Source organism: Heterodontus francisci, chromosome 8 (assembly GCF_036365525.1).
Source record: "Heterodontus francisci isolate sHetFra1 chromosome 8, sHetFra1.hap1, whole genome shotgun sequence".
Classification (NCBI taxonomy): Eukaryota; Metazoa; Chordata; class Chondrichthyes; order Heterodontiformes; family Heterodontidae; genus Heterodontus; species Heterodontus francisci.
This window is the reverse complement of record NC_090378.1, coordinates 22,242,387-22,270,102: the sequence shown is the minus strand read 5'-3', so window position 1 is coordinate 22,270,102 and position 27,716 is coordinate 22,242,387. Positions and strand designations below refer to the sequence as shown.

The following is a 27,716-nucleotide window of genomic DNA, read 5'->3' as shown; positions in this document are numbered from 1 at the left end:
GTGAACAGATGCCCCTCTACATTGCTTTCATTGATCTCACCAAAGCCTTTGACATCGTCAGCAGACGTGGTCTCTTCAGACTACTAGAAAAGAATGGATGTCCACCAAAGCTACTAAGTATTATCACCTCATTCCATGACAATATGAAAGGCACAATTCAACATGGTGACAGCTCATCAGACCCCTTTCCTATCCTGAGTGGCGTGAAACAGGGCTGTGTTCTCGCACCCACACTTTTTGGGATTTTCTTCTCCCTGCTGCTTTCACATGCGTTCAAGTCCTCTGAAGGAGTTTTCCTCCACACAAGATCTGGGGGCAGGTTGTTCAACCTTGCACATCTAAGAGCTAAGTCCAAAGTACGGAAAGTCCTCATCAGGGAACAGCTGACGATGCTGCTTTAACATCTCACACCGAAGAGTGCCTGCAGAGTCTCATCGACAGGTTTGCGGCTGCCTGCAATGAATTTGGCCTAACCATTAGCCTCAAGAAAACGAACATCATGGGGCAGGACGTCAGAAATGCTCCATCCATCAATATTGGCGACCACGCTCTGGAAGTGTTTCAAGAGTTCACCTACCTCGGCTCAACTATCACCAGTAACCTGTCTCTAGATACAGACATCAACAAGCGCATGGGAAAGGCTTCCACTGCTATGTCCAGACTGGCCAAGAGAGTGTGGGAAAATGGCACACTGACACGGAACACAAAGGTCCGAGTGTATCAAGCCTGTGTCCTCAGTACCTTACTCTATGGCAGCGAGGCCTGGACAACGTATGTCAGCCAAGATCGACGTCTCAATTCATTCCATCTTCGCTGCCTCCGGAGAATACTTGGTATCAGGTGGCAAGACCGTATCTCCAACACAGAAGTCCTCGAGGCGGCCAATATCCCCACCCAGCTTATACACACTACTGAGTCAGCGGCGCTTGAGATGGCTTGGCCATGTGAGCCGCATGGAAGATGGCAGGATCCCCAAAGATACATTGTACAGCGAGCTCGCCACTGGTATCAGACCCACCGGCCTTCCATGTCTCTGCTTCAAAGACGTCTGCAAATGCGACATGAAGTCCTGTGACATTGATCACAAGTCGTGGGAGTCAGTTGCCAGCGTTCGCCAGAGCTGGCGGGCAGTCATAAAGGCAGGGCTAAAGTGTGGCGAGTCGAAGAGACTTAGCAGTTGGCAGGAAAAAAGACAAAAGCGCAAGGGGAGAGCCAATTGTGTAACAGCCCCGACAATCAAATTTTTCTGCAGCATCTGTGGAAGAGCCTGTCACTCTAGAATTGGCCTTTATAGCCACTCCAGGCGCTGCTCCACACACCACTGACCACCCCCAGGCGCTTACCCATTTTGTCTCCCGAGACAAGGAGGCCAAAGAAAAAAAAATTCACTCACCAGCAGTTAAAATGAATATTACATATTTACCAAATTACTTGATACTTGACTAACAGAAGCAAATACTAGGGATTTTGAGCAGATTTTAAAATTTAAAGAATAAGAATTTCACTTGATGTTAATATTAGGGTCTAAAAGGTGCAGGATCATGGCTCGTACCTTCTTCCCCACCATGTACAGTTTATATTACAGAAGATTGAGAATGCTTGCTGCCTCTGTCCCCAACACCCCCAAAAAACACTTTTTATAAATAAAGAAGGGGATATTTGCTCAACTGATTACCTGATCCTTTTCTTCCTTTGCCGTTCCCTCTTTTATTAACCACTGGAAGTTCTATTTCCTCTTGTGGCATTTGCGATACTTTCTGTAGAAAAAGCTTCTCCAATGTTTGTGCCATTACAACTATGTCATCCTTTGGCTATAAACAGACATTAGTTATATCTTCTATCAACGTAACAAGAAATAATTTATGCAATTATAAAAAAGGTGTATTAACATACCCGATTATATACATAACAGTTGGTAAACATTGTATTTAAGTCTTCTATACACTCCATAGATTTACAGTAATATTTGTTTTCCAAGCGTTTTTTGATTGTACCCAAATCCATTGGGTTCTTTATTATTTGATAATAATCCTGTGGGGGGAAAAAAACAGCCTGAGGAGCAGTACATAGATGGAGTCATGATATATTTAAGAAAAGAACAACAAATGCACAAAACTAGTTACTAGCTTCAATTACACTTCAATTTGTTGACTCATTTAAGAGCATTTTTAAATGATTGAGAACTGTATACTTAGACACACCACTGATCAAATGTTGCCCTTTCCCTCCTCAATCTTTCTGCTTATTATCCAATGTGGACTTATTGGATAAATAGAATGCAGTACACATGGAGATATGCAGAAGGCAAATCAATTTGACATCTTAAGAAACAGAACAAAAATTCTGGAGTATGATGGGAGGAAACCTAGCAGCATGTATAGAACATTGATGGATTAATATGAAACAAATATTTAGGGTCAAGTGCATTGCTCATATTTCAGAACAGCTGGACCTACTTCTGTATTCAGTAGATACAGATTATTTTGGACCTGAACATTATGAGGTGCAATCTTGAAATTTATTGATGACCCAAAAGTGGGCTGAGCTGGCAAACAGCAAGACGACTGGAAAATATTTTGAGAAACAGACAGGTGGAACAGCCACTTCATGTGGATACAGTTAAAAGGTAATACATTGAACGTATTACCTGTTTTTCCTTGCACAATGGAAAGATGAACAAAGACGAAGTTCAAATCCCTGAAACTACATGCACAGGCAGATAGACAAAAATGGCTTTTGGGTTTTATAAGATAGGGGTATACTGTAAAAGAGTAAACCAGAAATGATAAATTTGTACAATTTTTGGACCACAGAATACTCGTATTGATTTTGGTGTCCCACAGTCATCCAGAGACCTGAACTGATAACGTAGAGGATGTGAATCCCACCATGACAGTTCAAGAATGAGGTTTTTTTTTAAATTTAGATATTAAAAAGCTGGTATCAGTAATAAAGTGACCATGAAGCCATCAGATTGTTGTAAAATCCCAAATAATTCACTAATGTCCTTTTGAGAATGAAATCTGCCTTCCTTTCTCAGTCTGGTGTATAAACGACCTATATCCCAAGCCAACATAATTGACTCTAAACCGCTACTGCAGTGGCTCAAGGACCACCTCCATCTTCCGTGGACAATTAGGGATGGGAAAATGCTGTCCTTGCCAGCAACATCCACATCGACAAATATTTTTTTAAAAAAGCTATTAAAGCCACATAGAAAACAATGAGATTGACCAGATGATGCTAAGCATAGAAAACCAGGGTTACAAGAAGACACTCAGATACTGGGACTACTTCCACTAGGGTAGAGAGGGCCAAAGCTAAATGGAGAGATGGTGTAGTGGTAATGTCACTTGACTAGCAATCCAGAGGTCTAGGCTAATGTCCTGGGGACATGGGTTCAAATCCCACCATGGCAGCTGGTGGAATTTAAATTCAATTAATTGAATTAAGTTAGTTTTAAAAATCTGGAATTGAAAGCTAGTCTTAGTAATGGCGACCATGAAACTATAATTGACTGTCGTAAAAACCTATCTGGTTCACTAATGTCCTTCAGGGAAGAAAATCTGCCGTGCTTACCTGGTTTAACCTACATGTGACTCCAGACACAGCAATGTGGTCAACTCTCAACTGCTCTTGGAAATGGCCTAGCAAGTCACTCAGTTCAAGAGCAATTAGGGATGGGCAACAAATGCTGGTCTTCCAGTAATGCCTACATCCCATGTAGAAGAATAAAAAATGATTTAGATGATTTTTTTTTTAATTATAAAGAATCTTGATAGAATATATAGGGAAAGACCACATTTTCTGGATGGCGCGCCAATGACAAAAGATCAATTTAAAATAGTCAGTGAGAAAAAAGTGGTCAGGAGAAATTTGTTAGATTCCAGAACATGGATTCATTTTAGATTACTCTAGCAAATGAATAGGAAGGGAATATGGGCCCCGGAAGTGCAGGTGTTAGTTTCGGCAGGCATCAAGATCGGCGCAGGCTTGGAGGGCCGAATGACCTGTTCCTGTGCTGTACTGTTCTTTGTTTGTTCAAAGAGCTGGTACATATACAGTGAGCTGAAGGTCTTCTTCTGTGCTGTAATTGTCTACAGTTCTAGTTATCCACCCTTTTCCAAAGATCTAGGAGCATAGTGAACAGTCAGACTTTAAATGCCTACCTTCACCAGTCTGTACAGCAATCAACTGCCCTTTTTCAGAACTACTCTGCTTCTAGTGCATATTTGTTCCAAAGTCAAGAAGTAGGAATAATAGACAATAACCAAAAAGCACAACCCATATCAGCACAGCTTAAAGTGGGTATCCAAATGCAAAGTTCTTATGCAAGCAACATAATGTATTTTTACTATATTAACAATTGCTGCCATTGTTACTTATACTTCTGTTACAATGTTTTATTTTGTGTGGACATCTCAAAAAATTTTATAACTCTGATCTGCACTGTTATTTGCCAATTACTGCTACTGCTAAATAAACCATGACAGTGTAATTGAATACAGCACTATATGTTCTAATCAAATAAGATACAATTCTTACAGGCAAGTTTAGCTTCACAGCATCAACAGGTTGTTGAAATGGCCATGCAAAATGGTGCTTCCAAAGAGCTTTAACCACCACTTTCTGCAAATACTGCAGCTGATTTGTGATGCGGCTATACTTCTTTGGATTGCGATATTCTGGTGGTTGTGGATTCACAATTGTATGTTCCTGCTGAGGTCTTTTATCTACAGTCGATGTCATTTTGAATTTCTTGTTCAGCCAACAGATTTTTAAACTTTCCTTTCAATATTCTGACAGATCATTAATCCCTTCATGGCTTCACCAGTATAATCTGTTAAATAAAAAGAATAGACTTTAGAAATTTTTTTTTACTTCAAAGTGACAAATCTTCAACCTCAGCTATCAAAATGAATTCAGGCTGCATAACTTTAAGGAGGAAATGCCATTGGATACAAAACAAGCCCAAGCAAAAGATTCAATTTATGCCAACGATGAAAATGCTGAGATACAACTGAGCTATCTTAGCATTGTCCCATCTACTGAACCAGACATCATGCCATACCTTCAAAGTGGGATTTTACAAGTGCTGGAAAGGAGACTTTGCTACTGATGAATGTTAAAGACAGCCAGAAGTAAATCACCTTCATCCAAAAATGCAATAGGAAAGACCACCAGTTCAATGCAGCCCCGTCCAATATTAAAATAAACAACATGGAAAACCATTTTATTCTGCCCAATGGCTTAAATCTAATAAGGGCATCTATCATTTCAGTTTTTAAAAAATTGTATTCAGTGGTCAAGGCCCTTAAGACATTAGTCTGTCCCATGAAGAGATTAGAAAACCCCAATAAAAAACAGAAAATGCTAGAAATCTCAGGTGGTCAGGCAGCATCTGAAACGAGAGAGAGAAACAGAGTTCTGACCTATTTCCAGCATTTTCTCCATTTCTCATTAACAGCATCCATAGTATTTTGCTTTTGTACAAGAACTGGGACTGTCCTTAGAGTACAGAAGATAAGAGGTGCTCAGCGTTATGAAGGGTTTTCACACAGAAAATAAAAGAGGAACTGCTTCTTGAGGCAGGAGTGTAGATATCCAAGGGTACAAATTTAAGATAAGTGGCAAAAGAACCAGGGTGGGGGGGGGAAACTTGATTGAAGGCATTAAGAGACAAAAAAGGTGATATATTTCATGCTATAGTCCAATTTTTTGAATTTATTTTGCTTAAAGTATTAATTTTGGACATTAGAAATTGGAGGGGGGGAAAATATTTTTGAAAAAGCATGGAGAAATTTAAAGGGAAAAAAGTGTTCTGTAGGACACGTTAAAACAATGGTTGTTATATGACAGGTGATGTGCAACATCTATAATGTTGAAGGTCTTATCACAGCATCACCTACCAGTGGCATAAGTAATTGTAAAACGTGAATACTCATGAGATTTCCCATAAACGCTGGTCTGCATAGGAGTTTGATAGAGTTCTTGTCACGTACCAAATTTGAGATAGATATTAATCCGAGCACCTGTTTTTCTTTGCACACAAATTTGGGTTTTTAAACTTTAGAAAAAGCAGCCTTAAATAAAAGCAATATTTCTAATCACCACTTGCGCTTTGCTGGTGGTTAATAAATGAAAATATTCACATTACTTAACATGAGGCACACAACGGAGAGAACAAAAACAGACAGAAATATACTTCCAGGAACCAATCCTAAACACCCAACCTAAATGTTTTGCAGAGAACTCTTGAAAAGTTACAAGATCGATGCTGTTAGACCTGGGACACCCTCATTCCAATCATTACGGTCAGACAATTGCCCTCTCCTTCCCCTTCCTGCTAAAGAACAGCAGAAATCCACGAGGTCGACCAAAACCCCATTCCCACACCAGGTTCTGCCTCCATGCTGGCAAATCTCATCAGCCCCACCACATCACTGCCTGATTCCAGAACAGTGTCCCCAGCACAGGACCTCAGTCCCAGTACCATGAAAGTGCGCTAAACCCCATCATCCTTCCTGAACAGTGATGCCATGTTTCACATCTGTATATGGAAGATAAGTAACTAATTGGGAATCAGCTGTGGGAACAGAAACTTTTAAGAAGGAAGTCTTCTTGAAACATCCCTTTTCTCTCAAAATCCTGGAACGTATTGCCACCTTGAAAATCTATGTCCATCATTTCCAGAACTCCACATTTGAATCCTTCTGATCAGATTTCTACCACTGTCACGGTATCAAAACTGCTCTTAAAGTTAGAAATGACATCCTATATGACTGTGACACAAGGTCAACTATTTCTCCTCAATCTCCTTGCAGCCTTTTACACAGTTGACCACACCATTCTCCTCAACGCCTCTCCAGTGATCCAGCTGGGTGAGACTGCATTCACCTAGTTCCATTCTTAACTAATTGCTGTCACAGAATCACCTTTAATGGCTTCTCTTCCAACTCTTGCATAGTTAGCTCTGGTGTCCCTCAAGGATTGATCCTTGTCCCATGCCTATTTCTCATTTACATGCTACCTCTCAGTGGCATCTGAAAATATGTCAGTTTCCACATGTATGTTGACAACACCCAGCTCCACCTCACCAATCCCTCCATTGTCTCAATTATTAGACTATCTGTCTGAAATTCAGTACTGGATGAGCAGAAATTTCCTCCAACTAAGTACTGGCAAGACTGAAGCCATCGTCTTTTGTTCCCTACCACAAACTCCGTTCCCCAACCATTGACTTCATTCTTCTTCCTGACAACTACCCGAGTTTGAACCAGAATGTTTGCAACCTTAGCATGATATCCGATCCCAAATATGAGCTCTGAATCACATATCTGGTGATTAATACCACCTACCTCAACTCTTCTGCTGTTGAAACCCTCATCTATGCTTTCACTATCTTTAGACTTGACTATTCCAATGCACTCCTGGCTGGACTCCCAGATTCTACTCTCCGTACTGGTTTAAAATTCTGCTGTCCGTGTTCTAACTCGCATCAAGTCCCATTTACCCATCACCCTTATGCTTGACGACCATTATTGGTTCTCAGATAAGCGATACCTCAATTTTAAAATTCTTGTCCTGGTTTTCAAATCCCTCCTTGGCCTCACCCCTCCCCATCTCTAATCTCCTTCAGTCCCACTACCCTTGATATTGGTGTTCCTCTAATTCTGGCCTCACTACCAGCAGCCCGGCCTATAGCTGCCAAGTGAGCGCACTGGAATTTTCTCCCTAAACCTTTCTGTTGTTGTAAAGTTATTTTCTGCTTTATCAAGGCATACGTCTTAACTGTTATCAGGCAATGTCAGTTAGCATTAGAAGTTAATAAAAGCTCTATAAGGCATTCAATAAGCTAGCATGCAGCTTGAGCCACCTGTTCAGGCAGATCTTGGATCGAAGAACAAGGCCATTTCCTAATGTAACGAAAGTGCTTCTGTTTTTGTTAAAAACTTTGAGAATTCATAGTCAAACTGAAGAAATGTTGGACCAGTTTTTTTTTTCTTTTCAAGAGAACACTGAAAGGACTTGTTGACAACATCACTGGTTGTCACATGACTCGTTAAAAATAGAACAGAAACCCTGGTAACTAGGGAGGATGTGTGCAGAGAAGTGACAAGTCAGAAGATGGACTCTCTGTTCCCGGCTTCACTTTTAAATTGGTTGGAGCTTCTAAAAAAAAAACTGAGACACAGAATCCCACCCACCTCAGCCCAGCCTGTTCCATCTCTTTAAAAAGCCTGCAGAAAAAAAAGAGAACTTTTGAGAAGAGAATTCCCAAGGAAGGATAGAAGAACACAACCCAGCTCAGCTTTCCAGCATCTCTCTAAAAGACCCCGAGAAGTCCACTGTGTCAACTCATCTTATCTCCTGTCTTTGAAGAAAAGCCTGCTAAATTAATTTCTCAACACCACCTGAAAAGAACTGTTCTAAAAATCCCAGTGACCCATCTAGGTGCACTCAAAGGACAGAGTGTATGCCAGTTTTGGAACACAACATACCTCATCTGCTGTTTTCTTCAAGAATGAGCAAATATTCAGCTCAAGTGGTTTTTTTGGTCTGTAACAGAGCTCTAAACAAAAATCCCTTTCATTTGTCCAGTTAACTGGTGTATGTTTGTGCGTGTGAGGGTGGCTAAGGCAAAAAGGGAACATTAAAATTTCAATGTGTTTACACTTTGCTTCGTTACTGGTTAAGACTTGTTTTATAATAAGCTGATAATTTTGTTGTTTATTAAAGAAACCCAGTTGGTGCGTTTTATTCTGGGAAAAATAAATTATGATTGACTGTCAGTAAGTGGGAAAATGTAAATATAATGTTGTGACCTGTCAAGAAGTGGAACTAGAATAAACAGTGCACACTTCCCGTCTTGGTCATAATATACTATAGTATAAAATTCAACTTCACTCTTAGCTGGCACAGTTAAACAGTGAAGCTGCCCAGTGTGCTTAATATGATTCCAAAAAATAAGAGGAGGGAGGAGGTATGAGTAAACAGATAGCTGAAATTGGTTTAAATGTTTGGAACTTGTAGACACTCAGAGATCTCTTCTGAACAGAATTGCAGTTTGAGGCACAGTGTGAACAATGTGTCAAACTGTTACTATATATAAAAAAAAGGTCCTGTTTTTTGTACCAGGTTGTAAAGCAGTTAAAAGTACTTCCAACAAGAAAAAGGGAAAGTCACACTGCATCTTTAGATCAAGATCTTGGATACAGAAGTAGAAAAATGGTAACTGCTACTTGGATACTCAGATAAATCCATTGGTTTAAAATTCCCATTTTCTACAAAATAAAACAATCACGTCATTGCTCTAAGTAGCATCCTCCCTCAACCATGGCCCAAAGGTTTTTTTTTAAATTTGAGATTTTAGCTTCGAAAGCAAGTGAGTAACCAAACCAAACTTAAACAGAAGCATAAGATTGTGTATTTTTCCTCAGAGGGTAAAATGTATAAGTTTATTTAAAAGCTTCAATAGCTGTGGCTAGAATACCAAAGAACCTTCATAATATTGTGTACAGTGCAAAACTCATACAAGTAGATGACTACAAAGTCATGACAACCTGATGGAGAAAAAAAGTCACCAATACCAGTCACATTTAAGGATCTGCGTTGGACTATTTTGCTGCAGAAAGAATTTATAATGGTTACATTTGAGTGCAACCGTTTCAAATCAAAGTGGATGCTCATAAATTTCTCTTAGTTGGTGTGCTCCATTCACTGACCTGGAGTTTGTCCATCAATGAGCTAAGCATTGAAGATGTGTCTTCTTCTTTGGCCTCCTTGTCTCGAGAGACAATGGGTAAGCACCTGGAGGTGGTCAGTGGTTTGTGAAGCAGCGACTGGAGTGGCTATAAAAGGTAAATTCTAGAGTGACAGACTCTTCCACAGGTGCTGCAGATAAAATTGGTTGTCGGGGCTGTTACACAGTTGGCTCTCTCCTTGCGTTTCTGTCTTTTTTCCTGCCAACTGCTAAGTCTCTTCGACTTGCCACGCTTTAGTCCCGCCTTTAAGGTTGTCCGCCAGCTCTGGCGATCGCTGGCAACTGACTCCCACGACTTGTGATCAATGACACAGGACTTCATGTCGCGTTTGCAGACGTCTTTAAAGCGGAGACAAGGACGGCCGGTGGGTCTGATACCAGTGACGAGCTGTGCAATGTGTCTTTGGGGATCCTGCCATCTTCCATGCGGCTCACATGGCCAAGCCACCTCAGGCGCCGCTGGCTTAGTAGGATGTATATGCTGGGGATGTTGGCCGCCTCGAGGACTTCTATGTTGGAGATACGGTCCTGCCATCTGATGCCGAGGATTCTCCGGAGGCAGCGAAGATGGAATGAATTGAGACGTCGCTCTTGGCTGACGTACGTTGTCCAGGCCTCGCTGCCGTAGAGCAAGGTACTGAGGACACAAGCTGGATACACTTGGACTTTTGTGTTCTGTGTCAGTGCGCCATTTTCCCACACTCTCTTGGCCAGTCTGGACATAGCAGAGGAAGCCTTTCCCATGCACTTGTTGAATTCTGCATCTAGAGACAGGTTACTGGTGATAGTTGAGCCTAGGTAGGTGAACTCTTGAACCACTTCCAGAGTGTGGTCGCCGATATTTATGGATGGGGCATTTCTGACGTCCTGTCCCATGATGTTAGTTTTCTTGAGGCTGAAGGTTAGGCCAAATTCGGTGCAGGCAGCCGCAATCCTGTCCATGAGTCTCTGCAGGCACTCTTCAGTGTGAGATGTTAATGCAGCATAGTCAGCAAAGAGGAGTTCCCTGATGAGGACTTTCCGTACTTTGGTCTTCGCTCTTAGATGGGCAAGGTTGAACAACCTGCCACCTGATCTTGTGTGGACGAAAATTCCTTCTTCTGAAGACTTGAATGCATGTGAGAGCAGCAGGGAGAAGATCCCAAACAGTGTAGATGCAAGAACACAGCCCTGTTTCACGCCACTCAGGATAGGAAAGGGGTCTGATGAGGCGTCGCTATGCTGAATTGTGCCTTTCATATTGTCATGGAATGAGGTGATGATACTTAGTAGCTTTGGTGGGCATCCAATCTTTTCCAGTAGTCTGAAGAGACCACGTCTGCTGACAGAGGTCAAAGGCTTTGGTGAGATCAATGAAAGCAACGTAGAGGGGCATCTGTTGTTCGCGGCATTTCTCCTGTAGCTGGCGAAGGGAGAACAGCAGGTCAATGGTGGATCTCTCTGCCCGAAAGCCACACTGTGCCTCAGGGTAGACACGCTCAGCCAGCTTCTAGAGCCTGTTTAAAGCAACTCGAGCGAAGACTTTCCCCACTATGCTGAGCAGGGAGATTCCACGGTAGTTGTTGCAGTCACCGCGGTCACCCTTGTTCTTAGAGGGTGATGATATTGGCATCGCACATGTCCTGTGGTACTGCTCCCTCGTCCCAGCACAGGCAAAGCAGTTCGTACAGTGCTGAAAGTATAGCAGGCTTGGCACTCTTGAGTTCAGGGGTAATGCCGTTCTTCCCAGGGGCTTTTCTGCTGGCTAGAGAATCAATGGCATCACTGAGTTCCAATTTTGTTGGCTGTTCGTCCAGCTCATCCATGACTGGCAGAGACTGGGCTGCATGGAGGGCGGTCTCTGACATTTTCCCTGGAGTACAGTTCTAGGTAGTGTTCCACCCAGCGGTCCATTTGCTTGCGTTGGTCAGTGATTGTGTCCCGATTTAGATTTGAGGGGGGCAATCTTCTTGATGGTTGGCCCAAAAGCTCTCAATGCCATCATACATTCCTCTGATATTTCCGGTGTCAGAGGCCAGCTGAATATGACTGCATAGGTGTTGCCAGTAGTCATTTGCGCAGCGCCTGGCTGTTCTTTGTGCAGCGCTTCTGGCTGCTTTAAGTGCTACGGATGTTAACTCGCTGGGGGCTTTCTTGTAGTTCAGCAGTGCAATGCACTTAGCGGTTATGACAGGTTCCAGCTCTTCAATGTGAGATTGAAACCAGTCTGCATTCCGCTTCACACGTTTGCCATAGGTGGTCATTGCTGAGTCATAGATGGCATCTCCGATGTGGGCCTAATTGGTCTCTGCATCCCCTGTGGGAGTGTTTTGAAGGGCTTTTAAAGCTAGATCTACCAGTTTGTGGAATGCAATGGATCACTTCAGACTTAATAATGAGGTCAATTAACTCATCTGAGAAATATTGTCAGGATGTTCTCGATTCAGAGAACAGAAGATAGGGTCTTCTGAGATCCAAACCCTGAAGTGGGGAAGAGGGTGTGGGGAGTTCAAAAAAGTTAATTTATTGATGGGCCAACTGGGAAATTACCAAACCAGGGGATGTGGGGGGGGAGGGGAAGGGAGGAAGAGACCGCCCGAAAACACAGTACAATAAAATCTTTTATATATTATAAATAAAATTCAGTATTTTTTGAGATGTAGTCAGAGTGTAGGAAACACAGCAGCCAATTTTGCACAAAGTAGGCTCTCACAAATTGATGACCAGATACTCTGTTTTAGCGATGGCTGATTAAGGGATAAAAATGACTAGGTCACTCAGGTTAACTCACCTGCTCTTCAAAATAGTGCCATGGGCCATGGGATCTTTTACACCCACTTGAAAGAGCATATAGGGCTTCAGTTAAACATCTCTTCCCAAAGAAGGAACCTCCAACAGTGCAGCATTCCCTCAGTACTGCACTGGAATGCAGCCTAGATTGGTGTGCTTACATCTCTGGAGTGGAATTTGAACCCACAATCTTCTGGTTCAGAGGCAAGAGTGCTACCAACTGAGCCACAGCTAACCCATGAAACGTCAATCCAGCTAGGCCTAGGAGGGGTATCTGGCCTAATGAGGGAACACATTTATCACAAGTTCACAGTCAGGCAGAACTAGAAGGCTGATTACAAAAAAAAATTAAGTGAGCATGATGAGAAGTATATTTTAATTATTTTACTTGATCTCTGGGAGAGATATTATGTTAGTTAAATTGAGATTTAATTATCTTCATTCTGTACATTCACTTGATGTCTGTCAAATAAAACAGCTTAATCATTCATATATCACTAAGGTGTTTTCAATCTACCTACTGAAAGATTGGAGAAGCACACGTGAGGCAACATATGAAAGGCATATCCAGTTCTGGCCAAAAGATGAACCTATTGTTATATCCTAAGGATATTCTATCACATAACAGGATATTGAGCAGTATGGGTAAAAGCTTGCTGCCATACCATAGAGGATGATACCAAAAGGCAGACCAAAAATTTGTAGCAACCACATTTGCTCACTTGAAAAGAGCCTGGGAATGCCCAGGAATTTACAATTCTCTGAAGCAAAGAAACCCACTTTGGAAAGGATGGTATAACACACTTTACAAAATTTTATAGGAACCTCCTAATTTAAGAGAAAACTGGTTAGAGTAGAGAGAAGAGCAGTCTGAGGAATGTTGTATTTCTCAGAGATGCCTGTAATCCTGGGTGAAGGGTCACGGACATGAAACGTTAACTCTGCTTCCACCTCCACAGATACTGCCAGACCGGTTGAGTATTTCCAGTATTTCTTGTTATTATTTATGGTTAGAGTAGATGTTAATCCAAAATGATTTTGTCTTTGCACCCTCTATCAGTGGCCGAGAAAACAACTTTGATTTACATCAAGCATTTTCTCCTCCACTAACCACACCTAGATTGCTTGGTGGTGATGCTACTAGAGGCCTAAATTTACAGATCAGATCGGAGTACTGCAGTCCCAAAAAATTTAATCGGTTAGCAGATCAAAACACTAGCCATTAAGAAGCAGCATGCAAGTTGGTCCACATAGCAAATCACACCAAGCAAAACATCTTGCATATTAAGCCTACACATTAGTAGAATGAACTCCAATTTTCCCCCATGGATCCTGACCCATCAGCAAATGATTCAAGGAAGTACACTCTACTGGTTAAGTTAATAATGCATTTGTTCAATGGGTGGAATGAATAGAATCTTTTGCCCTTTCGACATAGTAAACTAGAGTTCGTGCATATTGGTTAATTTTCTTTCAACAGAAGAAAAATGAGGCTTCATGTGAGGCATTGGTTTCCTGAAATATGCCTAAAACTTTAGTACTTTTGGCAAAACGTGCAGTATTACAATTCAAGCATTCTCAACACTATTCATTCTCACAGCAACAGGGCAGTTTGCATGGACCACCTATGATCCAAAACTTGTAAATCTTGAGCATGGAATGAATGCACACTGCAGCACTAACAATTACTCAACTTACACTGAAAAGATGTACAGGGTACCACTGCTGTCTCTGGATCACTCCTTTAAATTAAAAACACAAATTGAACATAATAGCTCTGGCTAAAGTTATAAATGATTATAGGAAAGGTATGAGAAAAGTTTGGGGAGCAGAAGGTGGTGAAGATTATAATGAGAGGCAAGATGGGCAAGAGGTGCTTGAAGAAAGTACCAGAGAAGTTAAGGAGAGTCCAAGATGCGATGTGATACGGGTTGCACACAACTGAAGTGGCTTGGCTGTGACAAGTTGTGTAAGAAGTATAGCCAGGTTGGAAAGTTTCAGTAACAATGTGTCACTATCTGCCAATATATCAATACAATTATACATAATAAGCTCATAGATGTCATGTGTCTAGTCCAATTATAATGGACACTCCGATTGTTATTAGAGCTATAAACTGGAGTTTTCCTGTGGCCAGGGAAAAACAACACTATTACACTATTGGTGTTAGCAACTGATGCCTCAAGAAAGTCACTGCTCAGAAATTTGAGTAGCTATGCGAAGGGGTTAGCCTTCACTGACAATATTCTTTATTTTTCCATTCAGTAAAAAGAGATCTCATTCATCTGAAAGTGAAAATGCTCTCTGTTGTATCTTCCAGTAGTGAATGGAGGTCACGCTGGGGGTGGGGGGAATGTTAGCAATGACTTCAGCATTTTTCTTCTTCATCTCTCTTCTGAAGTCATGCATCTTTTCATTTTAAATTTTAAAAAATAGCAGTTGGCCGGATGCCAGTTTAGAGAGACTACATTTTTTCTGGCATATGTTTAGTGACCTTAGAACTTTGATGAATCTTAATGTTTTCCCCAGTAAAAAGTTAATTCGCCCAATTAAATGCAACTTATTTACCTATGTGCATTTATAATACAGAATACCATAGATCTCAGCCCTGACCTAAATCAAAACCATCTATAAAGAACTAACCCTAACAGTGATTTGGCTTTGGAACACTACTATTCAGTTGTACATCAGCCCAAGTAACTGAACCAGTTGTCTTAATGTATTTAATTTAACCTGCTTCGACATTCACATTTGTAAGTAATAGTTGGCCTTAATTATAGTGAACCTTTCCATTCAGTTTTCTTGAGCCACAGCTACTTTCCCCAGAAAATTAAGGGGGGGTTGGAAGAAATAAGATCTAACCACAGGCGATTTCTGAATAATGTTCCTCTTTGCAGATAGTCTGAACATTACACTTCTATGTGGAGGCAGAAGATGTCAGCATGGTCCTTTAGGAATACTTTGTGTCTGTCTTCACAAAAAAAAAAAGAGGGGGCCAATACAGACATTGCAGCTGAGGAGTGCGAAACTCACCTCCTGACTCCCCAAAGTCTGTCCACCATCTACAAGACATAAGTCAGGAGTGTGATGGAATACTCTCCACTTGCCTGGGTGGGTGCAGCTCCAACAACACTCAAGAAGCTCGACACCATCCAGGATAAAGCAGCCTGCATGATTGGCACTCCCTCCACACAGTGGTATCAGTGTGTACTATCTACAAGATGCACTGCAGCAACGCTCTGATGCTCCTTAGACAGCACCTTCCAAACCCACGATCTCTAGCACCTAGAAGGACAAGGGCAGCAAATGCATGGGAACACCACTTGCAAGTTCCCCTCCAAGCCAAACACCATCCTGACTTGGAAGTATATCACCGTTCTTTCACTGTTGCTGGGTGAAAATCCTGGAACTTCCTTCCTAACAGCACTGTGGGTGTACCTACTCTACATGGACTGCAGCATTTCAAGAAGGCCGCTCACCAACAGCTACCCAAGGGCAATTAGGAATGGGCAATAAATGCTGGCAAAGTTAGCGACGACCACATCACATGAACGAATAAAAAAAATAATTAACTGTGGGCCAATCAACATAACCATGGTGGTGGGAGAATTATTGGAAAAAAAATAAGGGACAGCATGGAGGCGTAAATGCCACATAAAAAGAAAAGGGGGAAAGCTTTTTAATAATCCAAATTTAGCAACTACCGAGGTGAGACTGACTGCCCTTGATATCAAGGAGCCCTAGCAAAACCAGAATCAATGGGAATTGGTGGAAAACTCTCCACTGGTTGGAGTCATACCTAGCACAAAGGAAGATGGTTGTAGTTGTTGGAGGTCAGTCATCTCAGTCCTGGGATATCACTGCAGGAGTTCCTCAGGTTAGGCTCCTAGGCCCAACCATCTTCAGCTGCTTCATCAATGACCTTCCCTCCATCATAAAATCAGATGTGGGGATGTTCGCTAATGATCGCACAATGTTCAGCACCATGCGCAACTCCTCAGGTACTGAAGCAGCCCATGTCCAGATGCAGCAAAATCTGGACAACTTCCAGGCTTGGGCTGATAAGTGGCAAGTAACATTCGCACCACACAAGTGCCAGGAAATGACCATCTCCAACAAGAAAGAATATAACCATCTCCCCTTGCCATTCAATGGCATTACCATCACTGAATCCCCCACTATCAACATCCTGGGGGTTACCATTGACCAGAAACTGAACTGGACTAACCACATAAGTACTGTGGCTACAACAGCAGGTCAGAGGATGGGAATTCCGCAGCGAGTAACTCACATCCTGTCTCCTCAATGCCTGTCCACTATCTACTCGGCACAAGTCAGGGGTGTGATAGAACACTCTTCACATGCCTGGATGAGTGCAGCTCCAACAAGACTCAAGAAGCTCGACACCATCCAGGACAAAGCACCTGCTTTGTCACTCCCTCCACCACCGACGCACAGTGGCAGCAGTGTGTACCATCTACAACATGCACTGCAGCAACGCACCAAGGCTCCTTTGACATGACCTTCCAAACCCACGACCTCTACCACCTAGAAGAACAAGGGCAGCAGATGCATGGGAACACCACCTGCAAGTCCCCCTCCAAGCCACACATCACCCTGACTTGGAACTACATCACCATTCCTTCACTGTCACTGGGTCAAAATGCTGGAATTCCCTAACAGCACTTTTGGTGTACCTACACCCAAGGACTGCAGCTGTTCAAGAAGGCAGCTCACCACCACCTTCTCAAGGGCAATTAGGGATGGGCAATAAATGCTGGCCTAGCCAGAATTGCCCACATCCCACAAACAAAAATGCTCTTCTTTCAGGCCTCAATGCATTCTGATAATAAAAGTGGAAAGCCCCGAACAACCACCAGCATTTAGCAGATTGTAGAAGTGCAAAAGCTAACACATCAGACAACTAATATTTTATTTGTAAATCAGAAGGACAAAAGTAGCAGTAAGCTGGAAGGGAGCTTTGCACATGGACATCACTTTTTAAAAGAATGAAGGTCACAAACACAGCAAACCATCTGTTAAGCATCCACATGCAACATAAGCATACACCAAAGTGTAAAAATAGGCAGTGGGGTTAAGTAAATTTGCAGATTTAAGATAGTTTATACATTTCTACTCTACCGGAGAAGCACGACAAAGTAGTCTTTACCATACGATTTGTTAACTGGTCTACTTCAAGTCCTCTCCCCAAAAGGGAACTTGGGTCTCAGTCAAAGATTCTTCATTCTATCTACTCAAAAGACAAGCAGCACACTAGTGCACTGAAAGAAATGAGATACCAGATAAAATTTCAGCACTAGTTACCAAAGAAAATTCAGTTTTTAGCTAAATGTGTTCCACAAGCTGCAATATATGTGGAAAACAAAAGATCAATAAACTTACAGATGTGATTCACTAATCTGTACCAATATAATAGTGAAAAAAGATGATTTGAACATAAATTAAATTCTCAAATTCATAGGTTCAAAAGATTAATAGTTTTGTTTGAATCGGATTTAGCCCATGTTGGAAACATCTATTGAATGAAGGGTTACACTTTCTATCATTTTGAATGAATCAGCGAATCACAATATTGCACCTAACTACTGCCCTCACTAGAGGCTAAAATAGCAGTAGAACTTAGATTCAGATTGATCTGCAAGATGCAATAAGTTGCTGACACATTATACTTGAGTGGACTACAAAATTGTTACTGCATTATATGGAACACTTCAAAATGGTTTTTCATATTCAAAGATTGGTCCTCTTCTAAAGACAGTAACATTTCAACCAAGTTAAGGTGACTGCGACATAATGCTTTCACAAGTTTGGTACGGACAATAAGTCACCTAAATGGTCAACAAGCTAGATATTATGAGCAGCAATTAATTGCACTGGACTGGTGGCAAACCCCAGTGCAGAGCTTTCTTGGTGGTGGGAAGACGACAGACATCTCAGATGCTGCCACACTCATGGTAAAAGGAGTAGGTGGTTACAGAAATTAGAACAAAAATAGGGGGAGGCACTTAAAAGGTTGGAAGTGCTCAAAGTAGAAAGGTCACTTGGTTCCCATGGGATGCTTCAGGTTGCTGAGGGAACAAAGGTGGAGATAGAGGTTCCTGCCACAATCTTTCAATCCTCTTTGGATATGGGAGTGATGCCAAAGGACTGGAGGATTGCAAATGTTACATCCCCATTTAATATTGTCATTAACTATAAGTCAGTCAGTTCAATCTCTATAGTGGGGAACATTTAGAGACCAGAATCAGTGACAAAATGAATCTTGGAAGAACATGGAACAAACAAATGTGTTGGCATGTCACTTATTAAAGAAAAAGAGAGTCTGACAAACCTGATTGAGCTTTTCAATGAGATAACGAAAAAGGGTTAATGATAGTGCAGTTGCAGTGAATATGGACTTTCAGAAGGCATTTAATAACAAGGCTATTGTGTGCCATTTTAGCAAAATCAAAGCTCATGGGATTAAAGGGGCAGTGGCTGTGTGGAGAGGAAATTGTTCACAAGACACAGAAAGCAGAGTAGTGGCAAACAGCTGTTTGCCAGACTTGAAAAGTATATAGTGGTGTCCCCCTGGGGTTATTAGATCTTTCTGATACATATTAATGACCTGGACTGCAGAGGAAAAATTTTAAAGTTTGCAAATGACACAAAACTTAGAAATGTAGTTAACAGTGAAGAGAATGGTAGCAAACTTCAGAAAGCCAGACTGAAGACACATGGCAAATGACTTACTGCAAAGTGATACCTCTCCTCTTTCTCCCAAAATCTAATATAAACTAAATATTGGAATTTTAAAGGGGGTGCAGGAGCAGAGACCTGGTGGTTCACACACACACATATATTTGAAGATAAGACAAGCTGTTAAAAAGCATACAGGGATCCCACATTATAATTAGAAGCACAGGAGTACAAAACTAAGAAGTTATGCTGAATCTTTATAAAATCACTGGTTAAGCTTTAGCTGCAGTATTGGGCATCACACTTTCGGATGTCAAGGCCTTGGAGAGGGTTCAAAGGAAATTTACTAGAATAGCAATAGAGATGAGGGATTTTGCTATGTGGAAAGCTACAAAAGTTGTGATAATTTTTCTGAGAGTAGAGATTAAGTGGAGATACAAATCGAGGTGTTTAAAATTATGAATAGAGTAAATAAGGAGGCAGTCACAAGCAGAGGACATAGGTTAAAGATAATTGGCAAAACAATCAGGAGGGAACAGGAGTAGAATTTTTTTTTAAATAAAGGCAAGTTATGATGATCTGGAATGCAATAGAAGACTTGCATTTATATAGCACCTTTCATGGCCACTGGACATCTCAAAGCGCTTTACAGCCAATGAAGTACTTTTGAAGTGAAGTCACTGTCGTAGTATAGGATACGCAGCAGCCTCCCCAAACAGCAATGTGAAAAATGACTAGATAATGTGCTTTTGTGATGTTGATTGAGGGATAAATATTAGCCAGGACACTCCTTCGAAATAGCGTCACGGGATCTTTTGCATCCACCTGAGCAGGCAGATGGGGACTCGGTTTAACATGTCATCCAAAAGATGGCACCTCCGACAGTGCAGCACTCCTTCAGTACTGCACTGGAGTGTCAGCCTTGATTTGTGTGTTCAAGTCTGGAGTGGGGCTTGAACCTGAAACCTTGTGATTACTACCAACTGAGCCACAACTGACAACAGAAGCAGCTATTGAGAATGTGTTTTTATTATATATATTTATTATATATTGCACACACACAAAATCTGGAAAAGGAAAACTTTACACATTTGTGGAGAAAGAGGTGTGGGGTGCGAATTGGATCTTTCAAAGAGCTGGCATGAAGGGATGAATGGCCTCCTTCTGTGATAAGATTCTAGTCCTTCACCCAAGTTAATATATTTGATGAAAAAGATGAGACCCCAGCACTTTCCCTGGGAAGCACCACTTCTTGCAACTAGTCAGAGAACATGACCTTTATCTTGCCTTTCAACCAATTAACAACTCATTGCACAAGGCAACCTCTAAAACCATGCACTTTCAGTTTTGATAATCTCTTGCATGGAACCTCATCAAATGCCTTCCTGAAGCCCTTTAGACAACAGCCAGATACGTTCCCCTATCTACCACCATGGTTAGTGACCTCCTCAAAGAATTCAACTAGATTAATCAGATAAGACCTATCCTTCATAAATCTATGCTGACAGTCTGATCAGTGCATACTTATCCAAGTGCTGAGTTACTCTGCCAATGGTGATAAATTACAGTAACTTCCCTACAACTGATGCTAAACGACAAGTCTGCAGTTATTTGGTTTCTCCTCTCGCTCAAATAATGGAGAAAGATTTGTAATTCTCTAATCAAAAAAGCACAATTCCCAAATCTAGAGATTTAGAAAATAAGATAAGAAATTTTGATTTTCTCAAAAAAAATCCTCAAGGGTGGAAATCATTAAGAACAAAGAGCAGTACAGCACAGGAACAGGCCATTCGGCCCTCCAAGCCTGCGCCGATCATGATGCCCGTCTAAACTAAAACCTTCTGCACTTCCGGGGTCCGTATCCCTCTATTCCCATCCTATACATGAAATATAGTATTGCACTGGAGCATCAGCCCAGAATATGTAGTGAGTGTTAGGACCAGGTGAGAAAGAGGTCTAGGGTTCCCTTGCAGCCTTCACCTGGTCTTACTGTAACAGGGTTTACTTTAGCTCCCCCTTGGTTAATCCTTCTTCACCGCTTTCCAATTACAAGGCAAAGAAACCAGCACAAAAACAGGTTTTCTTAGGTATAAGGAGTGTTCCTGTGAACATCAAAGCAAGCTCAAGGAGCAGCACCTGATCTTTTGATTAGGCACTCTACAGCCTTGCGGACCGAACATAGAGTTCAATAGCTTCAGAGCATGATTGGCCTTTTTAAAAAATATATTTTTTAACCATGTGCCTGCTTTACATGTAGTCAAAGCTGCTCATTATTCTGCTATTATCAGTCTCTCTGGACTAATGCCTTATCTTTCACAACCATTAACACACGCTTTGTTATTTAATCTCTGCTGCCCTATCAAACACCTTCCCCCTTGTTCTGTCCCCCACCCCCTCCCCTTCACTTGCTTAAACCCTAATTCTTTTCTAACCTTTGCCAGTTCTGATGAAAAGGTCAGAGACCTGAAACATTAACTTTGCTTCTCTCTCCACGGATGCTGCCAGAGCTACTGAGTATTTCCAGCACTTTTTGTTTGGTACAACATACAAGTTAGCAGTTTTCTATACATCCACCCATTCAAATGGGAACTAGAACCCGCACCAATATTTAGCCTTCAATAACGTCCATACAATCTTTTTCCTCCTCATTCCATTTCCCACCTGACCACCCCTACCAATTATTGAAATTGTCATTTTTAGAGCAATAAGTTCAGTATTTCTAGAGCTCTATTTTTCGGGCCAATACCTCCTTTATACTGTTGTGGAAATATTGCTCTGATAGGAAGTATAAGATATCTGGAGGACAGTACAATTAATATTAAAATACTTATATAGGTCACACACTCAACTGAAGACTTGTATGTAAACATTTCCTGTGGATATTCCTGTAACTTAGTCCCCATCTGAGCTCATCTGCGACTGAAACCCTTATTCATGCCCTGGTTACCTCTAGACTTGACTATTCCTATACACTGACAGGTCTCCCATATTCTACCCTGAGTAAACATGAAGTCATCCAAAACTCTGCTGTCCGGCTTACCAAGTCCCATTCACCCAACACCCTTGTGCTCACTGACCTACATTGGATCCTGGTCAAGCAACGTCTTGAATTTATAATTTTCATCTTCTAGTCAAATTCCTCCGTGGCTTCAGCCCCCGATACACCCCAGCCCCACAAGACACAACCTAAAACCTACCTCTTTGATCATCTGGCCTAATATCACTTTAGGTGGCTTGGTGTCATATTGTGTTTAATAAAGCTCCTGTGAAGTGCCTTGGGATGTTTTAATACATTAAAGTGCCATATAAATAAGTTGTTGAGATGTGTACACTTATCCATTACATTTCTGATGCCAGTACTGCCACTTTAAAAATAATGTAATGTTAATTTGAATGCTTTTATAGAAATTCCAAATGATAACCTGTCAAAGCACCATCTGGTGTAAATCCGACTCATCCCCTACCATATCTTCCTCTGCTCCATCTATTAGGAGAATCTTTTATTAATCACTGATAGTTAACTTACCTTCTGCTATATTTATTTATATATGAAACTAAAGAGGTCTTGATATTTTATGGATGCTACTACAGGGCCTTGGTCGATTTGCAGCTCATCAGATTTATCTGTTGTTAACAAAAGCAAACTGAAGGTGATTCACCAGACTTGTTCCTGGGATGGCAGGACTGTCCTATGGAGAGAGATTGGGGATAATGGGCCTGTATTCTCTAGAGTTTCGAAGAATGAGGGGTGATCTCATTGAAACCTACAAAATACTTCAAGGGCTAGACATAAGCACTAGGAGTAGGAGTAGACAAGTCAGTCCCTTGAGCCTGCTCCGCCATTCAATGCAATCATGGCTGATCTCATCTCAGCCTCAACTCCTGCCCGTTCTCCATAACCCTTCAACCCATTACTAATTAAAAATCTGTCTATCTCCTCCTTAAATTTACTCAATGTCCCGGCATCCACCGCACTCTGGGGTAGTGAATTCCACATCTCCTCATCTCTGTTTTAAATCTGATATCACTTATCCTAAAATTATGACTTCTCGTTCTAGATTGCCCCACCAGAGGAAACTCTACGTCTACTTTGTCAATCCCCTTAATCATCTTATATACCTAGTTCTTATGTTCTAGCCCTTGAAGTATTTTGTAGGTTTCAATGAGATCGCCTCTCATTCTTCTAAACTCTAGAGAGTAAACTGCTCAATCTCTCTACATAAGACAAACCCCTCATCTCTAGAATCATTCTAGTGAACCTCCTCTGAACTGGGTAGATGGCAAGAGGTTTCCCCTGGTTGGGCAGTGTAGAACCAGGGGACACAATTTCAAAATAAGGGGGAAGCCACTTAGGACAAGATGAGGAGAAATTTCTTTACTCAGAGGGTTGTGAATCTTTGGAATTCTCTACTCTAGTGGGCTGTGGAAGCTCAGTCATTGACCATGTTTAAAGTAGAGACTGACAGATTTCTAAATACCATTGACAAAGGGATATGGGGATAGTATGGATAAAAGGCATTGAAGTGGATGATCAGCCATTATCATATTGAATGGCGGAGCAGGCTCAATGGGCTGAATGGCTACTCCTGCTGCTATGTTATTGCACTAAAGGATTACTGTTCCTGCTTTCGACTGCTGCCTCGGATTATGGCCCCAGCTAACTCCAGGGGGACAGAGTGCCTGACCACCAACGAAAGCTGCTGGTCTGGTTTTCTGGCAAACACATGATGCTACTTACTACTGCTACGCGCCCTGCTTTACTTGTGCACATTACCAGGTCCCATTTCCACTTGAGTGCTGGTCTTATTCTTGCTTTGTTTCCTGATCACCCCCCTAGCTGACAACCCTAATTGTTACCTCTGCAGACAACAGCTCTGGCTGCCATTCTTGCAGGTTTATGCAGCATCCCATGCCACTTTGGTGCTGGCCTGGCTTCACTTCTGAAGACCCTATGACCACTACACACATCACCACGATGATTTTGTCAACTTCCACTATATACGTTGGATGTGTCCTCGCCAGCTTTGTCTTTTCATCTTGCCCTTTGGGAGGGGTGTAAAATAGGTTTCATGGTGTAATGGCCAAAGTAGCCAAAATCTAGTTGCTCTGTAGGATTTTCTTTCTCCTGTTCCTGAAGCAGAATTCAATGCTGGCAACAAAAATTTAAATTAAAAAAAAGTCAGTTAAACTACATTGTTGGTAGGGGCAGAATTCAATGCTGTAACAGAAACTTAAAAGCAAAAATGAACTTTGATCAAGCAATAAACACTATGCACAGTGAATGAGTTAGGGTTCAACAACAGCAAGAGAAAAAAAAAGGTTGAAACCAAAATAATCCCAAATCAGGATACGCAAGTGTTTTTTGGAGGAGGAATGGCTGGGGGCAATTCCAGAACAATATGCAGCCAACTAAATAGCAAAGAAGTAGTTAAGATTTGGAATTCAAAATTATACAATCTCAATTCTAAAAGGAACAAAAAACAATCAAGCAATCTGAAGTATAGCATTAAACCCCTTCTTTGTTCAAAAGAAAAAAAAACCCACAACACTCTCCCTTGCCACATCATGCCACCCACACTCCCATTCAAAAAAAAAGGAAAACAAAAAGCCAGAGGATGCAAAATAGAGAAACAAAACACAAGGAAAGAATCACAACATATCCTCAATACAAAAATAACAGGGCCAGACAGATAAGATGCACAGTTACTCTGACTTGAGAGTAATGGCATAAGAGATCCATGAACACAATGAAAAATGTTAATTAACTTAGTGGCCTAGGCAAACTGCTGTGCTGAAACAAGTTATTAGTGGCTGAAGGGAAAGGTAACCCAATTTCCCCAAATAAATTGCGCTCAAAACTCAATTTAAGTCCTGATCCAGATGTTAAGTACAATATCTTAAAGAGCAGACACCCAACTTCCATTCTGCACCTCACCTTGATCGCAGAACTGGGACAACAGCACATTGCTTAAGGAACTACATGCATCATTACCTGTCCAACCATTCTGTAGTACCAGATAGTAAGCCATTAACAGGTCATGGGTTTCCCTGAGAATAGCCTTGGGAACAGATTGGGGAATCCTTAGAAGAATTTAGTGCATTCATTTGAAGAACACAAATTAACCAGACTTTTAACTGGTAAATTGCAGCTGTGCTCACCTTTGTACATGACAATACTTGGTTAAAAACTTTTTTAGACAAATTTCTTCAGATAGTGAATTACTCTTCATACCACAAAATACTTCACAAGTGACATGTAGCTCCCATTTAGTGTCTCTAGAAAAAGTGATTAAGATTAGTTAGATGTGATTTTTTTTTTTTTTTAAAACAACTACACAAGTGTCATGGAATCCCACAGTTAGTCTCCCAGCAGGAATCCTGTTAGAAATGGCATATTCAATAGATCTAACTTTATAGTTCAACCGAGTTGCCATCAGTTACCTCCTACACTTGGGATGCTTCCCTACTATTGAATCATACAGGAAAACTAGAGGGTTACTTGTATGATAACCTAGTAAATGGGAAGCCACAGTTTCAGAAGGACATGAACCTGCTTGACCAAACTCAAATTTTTGAACTGTGGATAACCATGTCTCATGATGTACCTTGAACTTAAAAACAGCACTTGATAAAGTTCTGCTTAAAAAAGATTCCAACTTAAAAACTTTTAAAGCAGTGGCAGCTCAAGTCAAAACTTGGCAATGGATAAATAAATTGTGTTACAACCCAGATGGGAGAAGTGCACGGTTTTCTAGTCCCACTTCTCCACAGGTCACAACATATATTTTAAAAATATGTTTATCCAGTTACTGATCCAGTCAATCCATATACTCTATTCTTCATGCCAAAATAAAATACACCAACCAGGTTTCTTTAATAAACTTGTAATTTTTTTTTGTTCATCAAAGACAACATTCAGTGATGAAGCAAAACATTAACACACCGATTGAAGTATGAAAGTTCCCTTTTTAAATTCCCCACACACACTCACAAAAAGACAAAACAAAGAATACTTTGGCCAAATACTTGCTTTCTTGAAGAAAAAAAGATATGGAAGGAAATCCATTGTCCCCTTTGGTGTCCGGGTATACGGAGACGGGTCACTGGGATCTTTTCTAAAAGCAGTTCTTTTCAGGTGGTGTTGATATTTAATTGGACAGGTTTTTCCAGCTTCTCAGGAGAGATGCAGCATGAGAATTTTAGCTCTCCCACACTGGATCTTTGCTGGGTTTCTTCAGAGAGGTAGAGAAAGAAGTGAGCTGGGTGGTTTCTTTTTCCTTGGCAGGCAAAACGCTAACTGTCTTCAAAACAGTTCACACCTCAACTGAAAGTATCTCAGAAATGAAACCACAAACAAAATCAACCTCCTGACCTCCATAAACCTGGACATGTGGCTTCGCTGTAAACATCTTCTCCAGGTCACCAAGAATTCTGTTTATTGAGCTTAAAGCACATGATTTCCAACAAAGGTTGTTTTCAAACAACATCTGTCATCTCAGTGAACTGTCAACAAGAAAACAAAGTCCAGCATTTATAAAATCTTCAGCCTTCCAAAGAATCCATCTCCACAATTTAAATAGGAGTCCTCAAAAAAAAAAGCACTTTCATAACAATTGGTTTAAAGGTAGGTAACAGTTTGTACTGGTTAGATTAGTTATGCCAGAATGAGGTCAACTGATTAGCAGGATCAATGGATTCAGAAGCTCCACACAAAACTATTCGAAACTTCATATCATAGAATGATCACACAGGCCAAAAGTGCCTGTGTCAGGATGATACTCTACTTGGGTGGGGGGGGGGGGGGGGGTGAGCAGGAGCACAGAGAGGAAAGAGGTGGAGTCAGAAAAGTCAGCCCTAGAAATATAAAAAAAAATTACATAAACTGTTCAAGTGGACAGATCAACTGCAGGTGAAATGCTGTTTGTCAAGAAGAGGAGAAAAATGTGTGTGCAACATAAATATTCTATGAATGAACAACTATGGGTAAATTTAAGGAGACCAAGAGTTTTTAGTAGATGTGACACTCAAAATGTTCAAAGCAAATAAAATGAACTATATTAACAAAATAGAGCACAAATCAGAAGAAATCATGTTCTGGGCACACGCCATCTTCAATTCTAATTACTAAGATACAACAGACATTTCAAGCCTTGGAGGTAGTGCTGAAAGGAATTACAAGACCAATGCCTGCGAGAGGACAGAGATTACAGGTGGAAAGGTTGAAGAAATGTGGGCTTTACAACCTCAAAGAAGAAGTGACTGTGTAGAGATGCATACCCATATAGAAAAATCAAATCTCAAACACTTTGAACTAAATCCCAACCATAGTAGAATAAGAGGTCACAGCTTCAAACTAATGGAAGAAAAATTCAAGATCAAATGGCAGGAAGCTGTTCTGCATACAAAGTGACAAATCTTAATTATTCCAGTTAGACCAAAATAAATGGTCGCTCACAAAACTCTCCATGCATCCTGTTATAAATAC

General features: G+C 41.1%; 1 protein-coding gene across 1 annotated transcript in view; it reads right to left on the bottom strand.

Moving 5' to 3' along the window:
• The window catches only part of LOC137373185 (bromodomain-containing protein 3-like), a 192,330-nt gene extending 168,003 nt beyond the window's left edge, over positions 1-24,327 (bottom strand). The window contains exons 1-4 of the mRNA XM_068038041.1: positions 24,089-24,327; positions 4,546-4,840; positions 1,894-2,031; positions 1,676-1,811 (exon numbers count right to left, since the gene is read on the bottom strand). Of these exons, the coding sequence (XP_067894142.1) occupies positions 1,676-1,811; positions 1,894-2,031; positions 4,546-4,749 (478 nt within the window). The 5' untranslated portion in view covers positions 4,750-4,840; positions 24,089-24,327. The remainder of the gene's footprint in view (positions 1-1,675; positions 1,812-1,893; positions 2,032-4,545; positions 4,841-24,088) is intronic.
• Between the last annotated feature and the right edge of the window lie 3,389 nt (positions 24,328-27,716).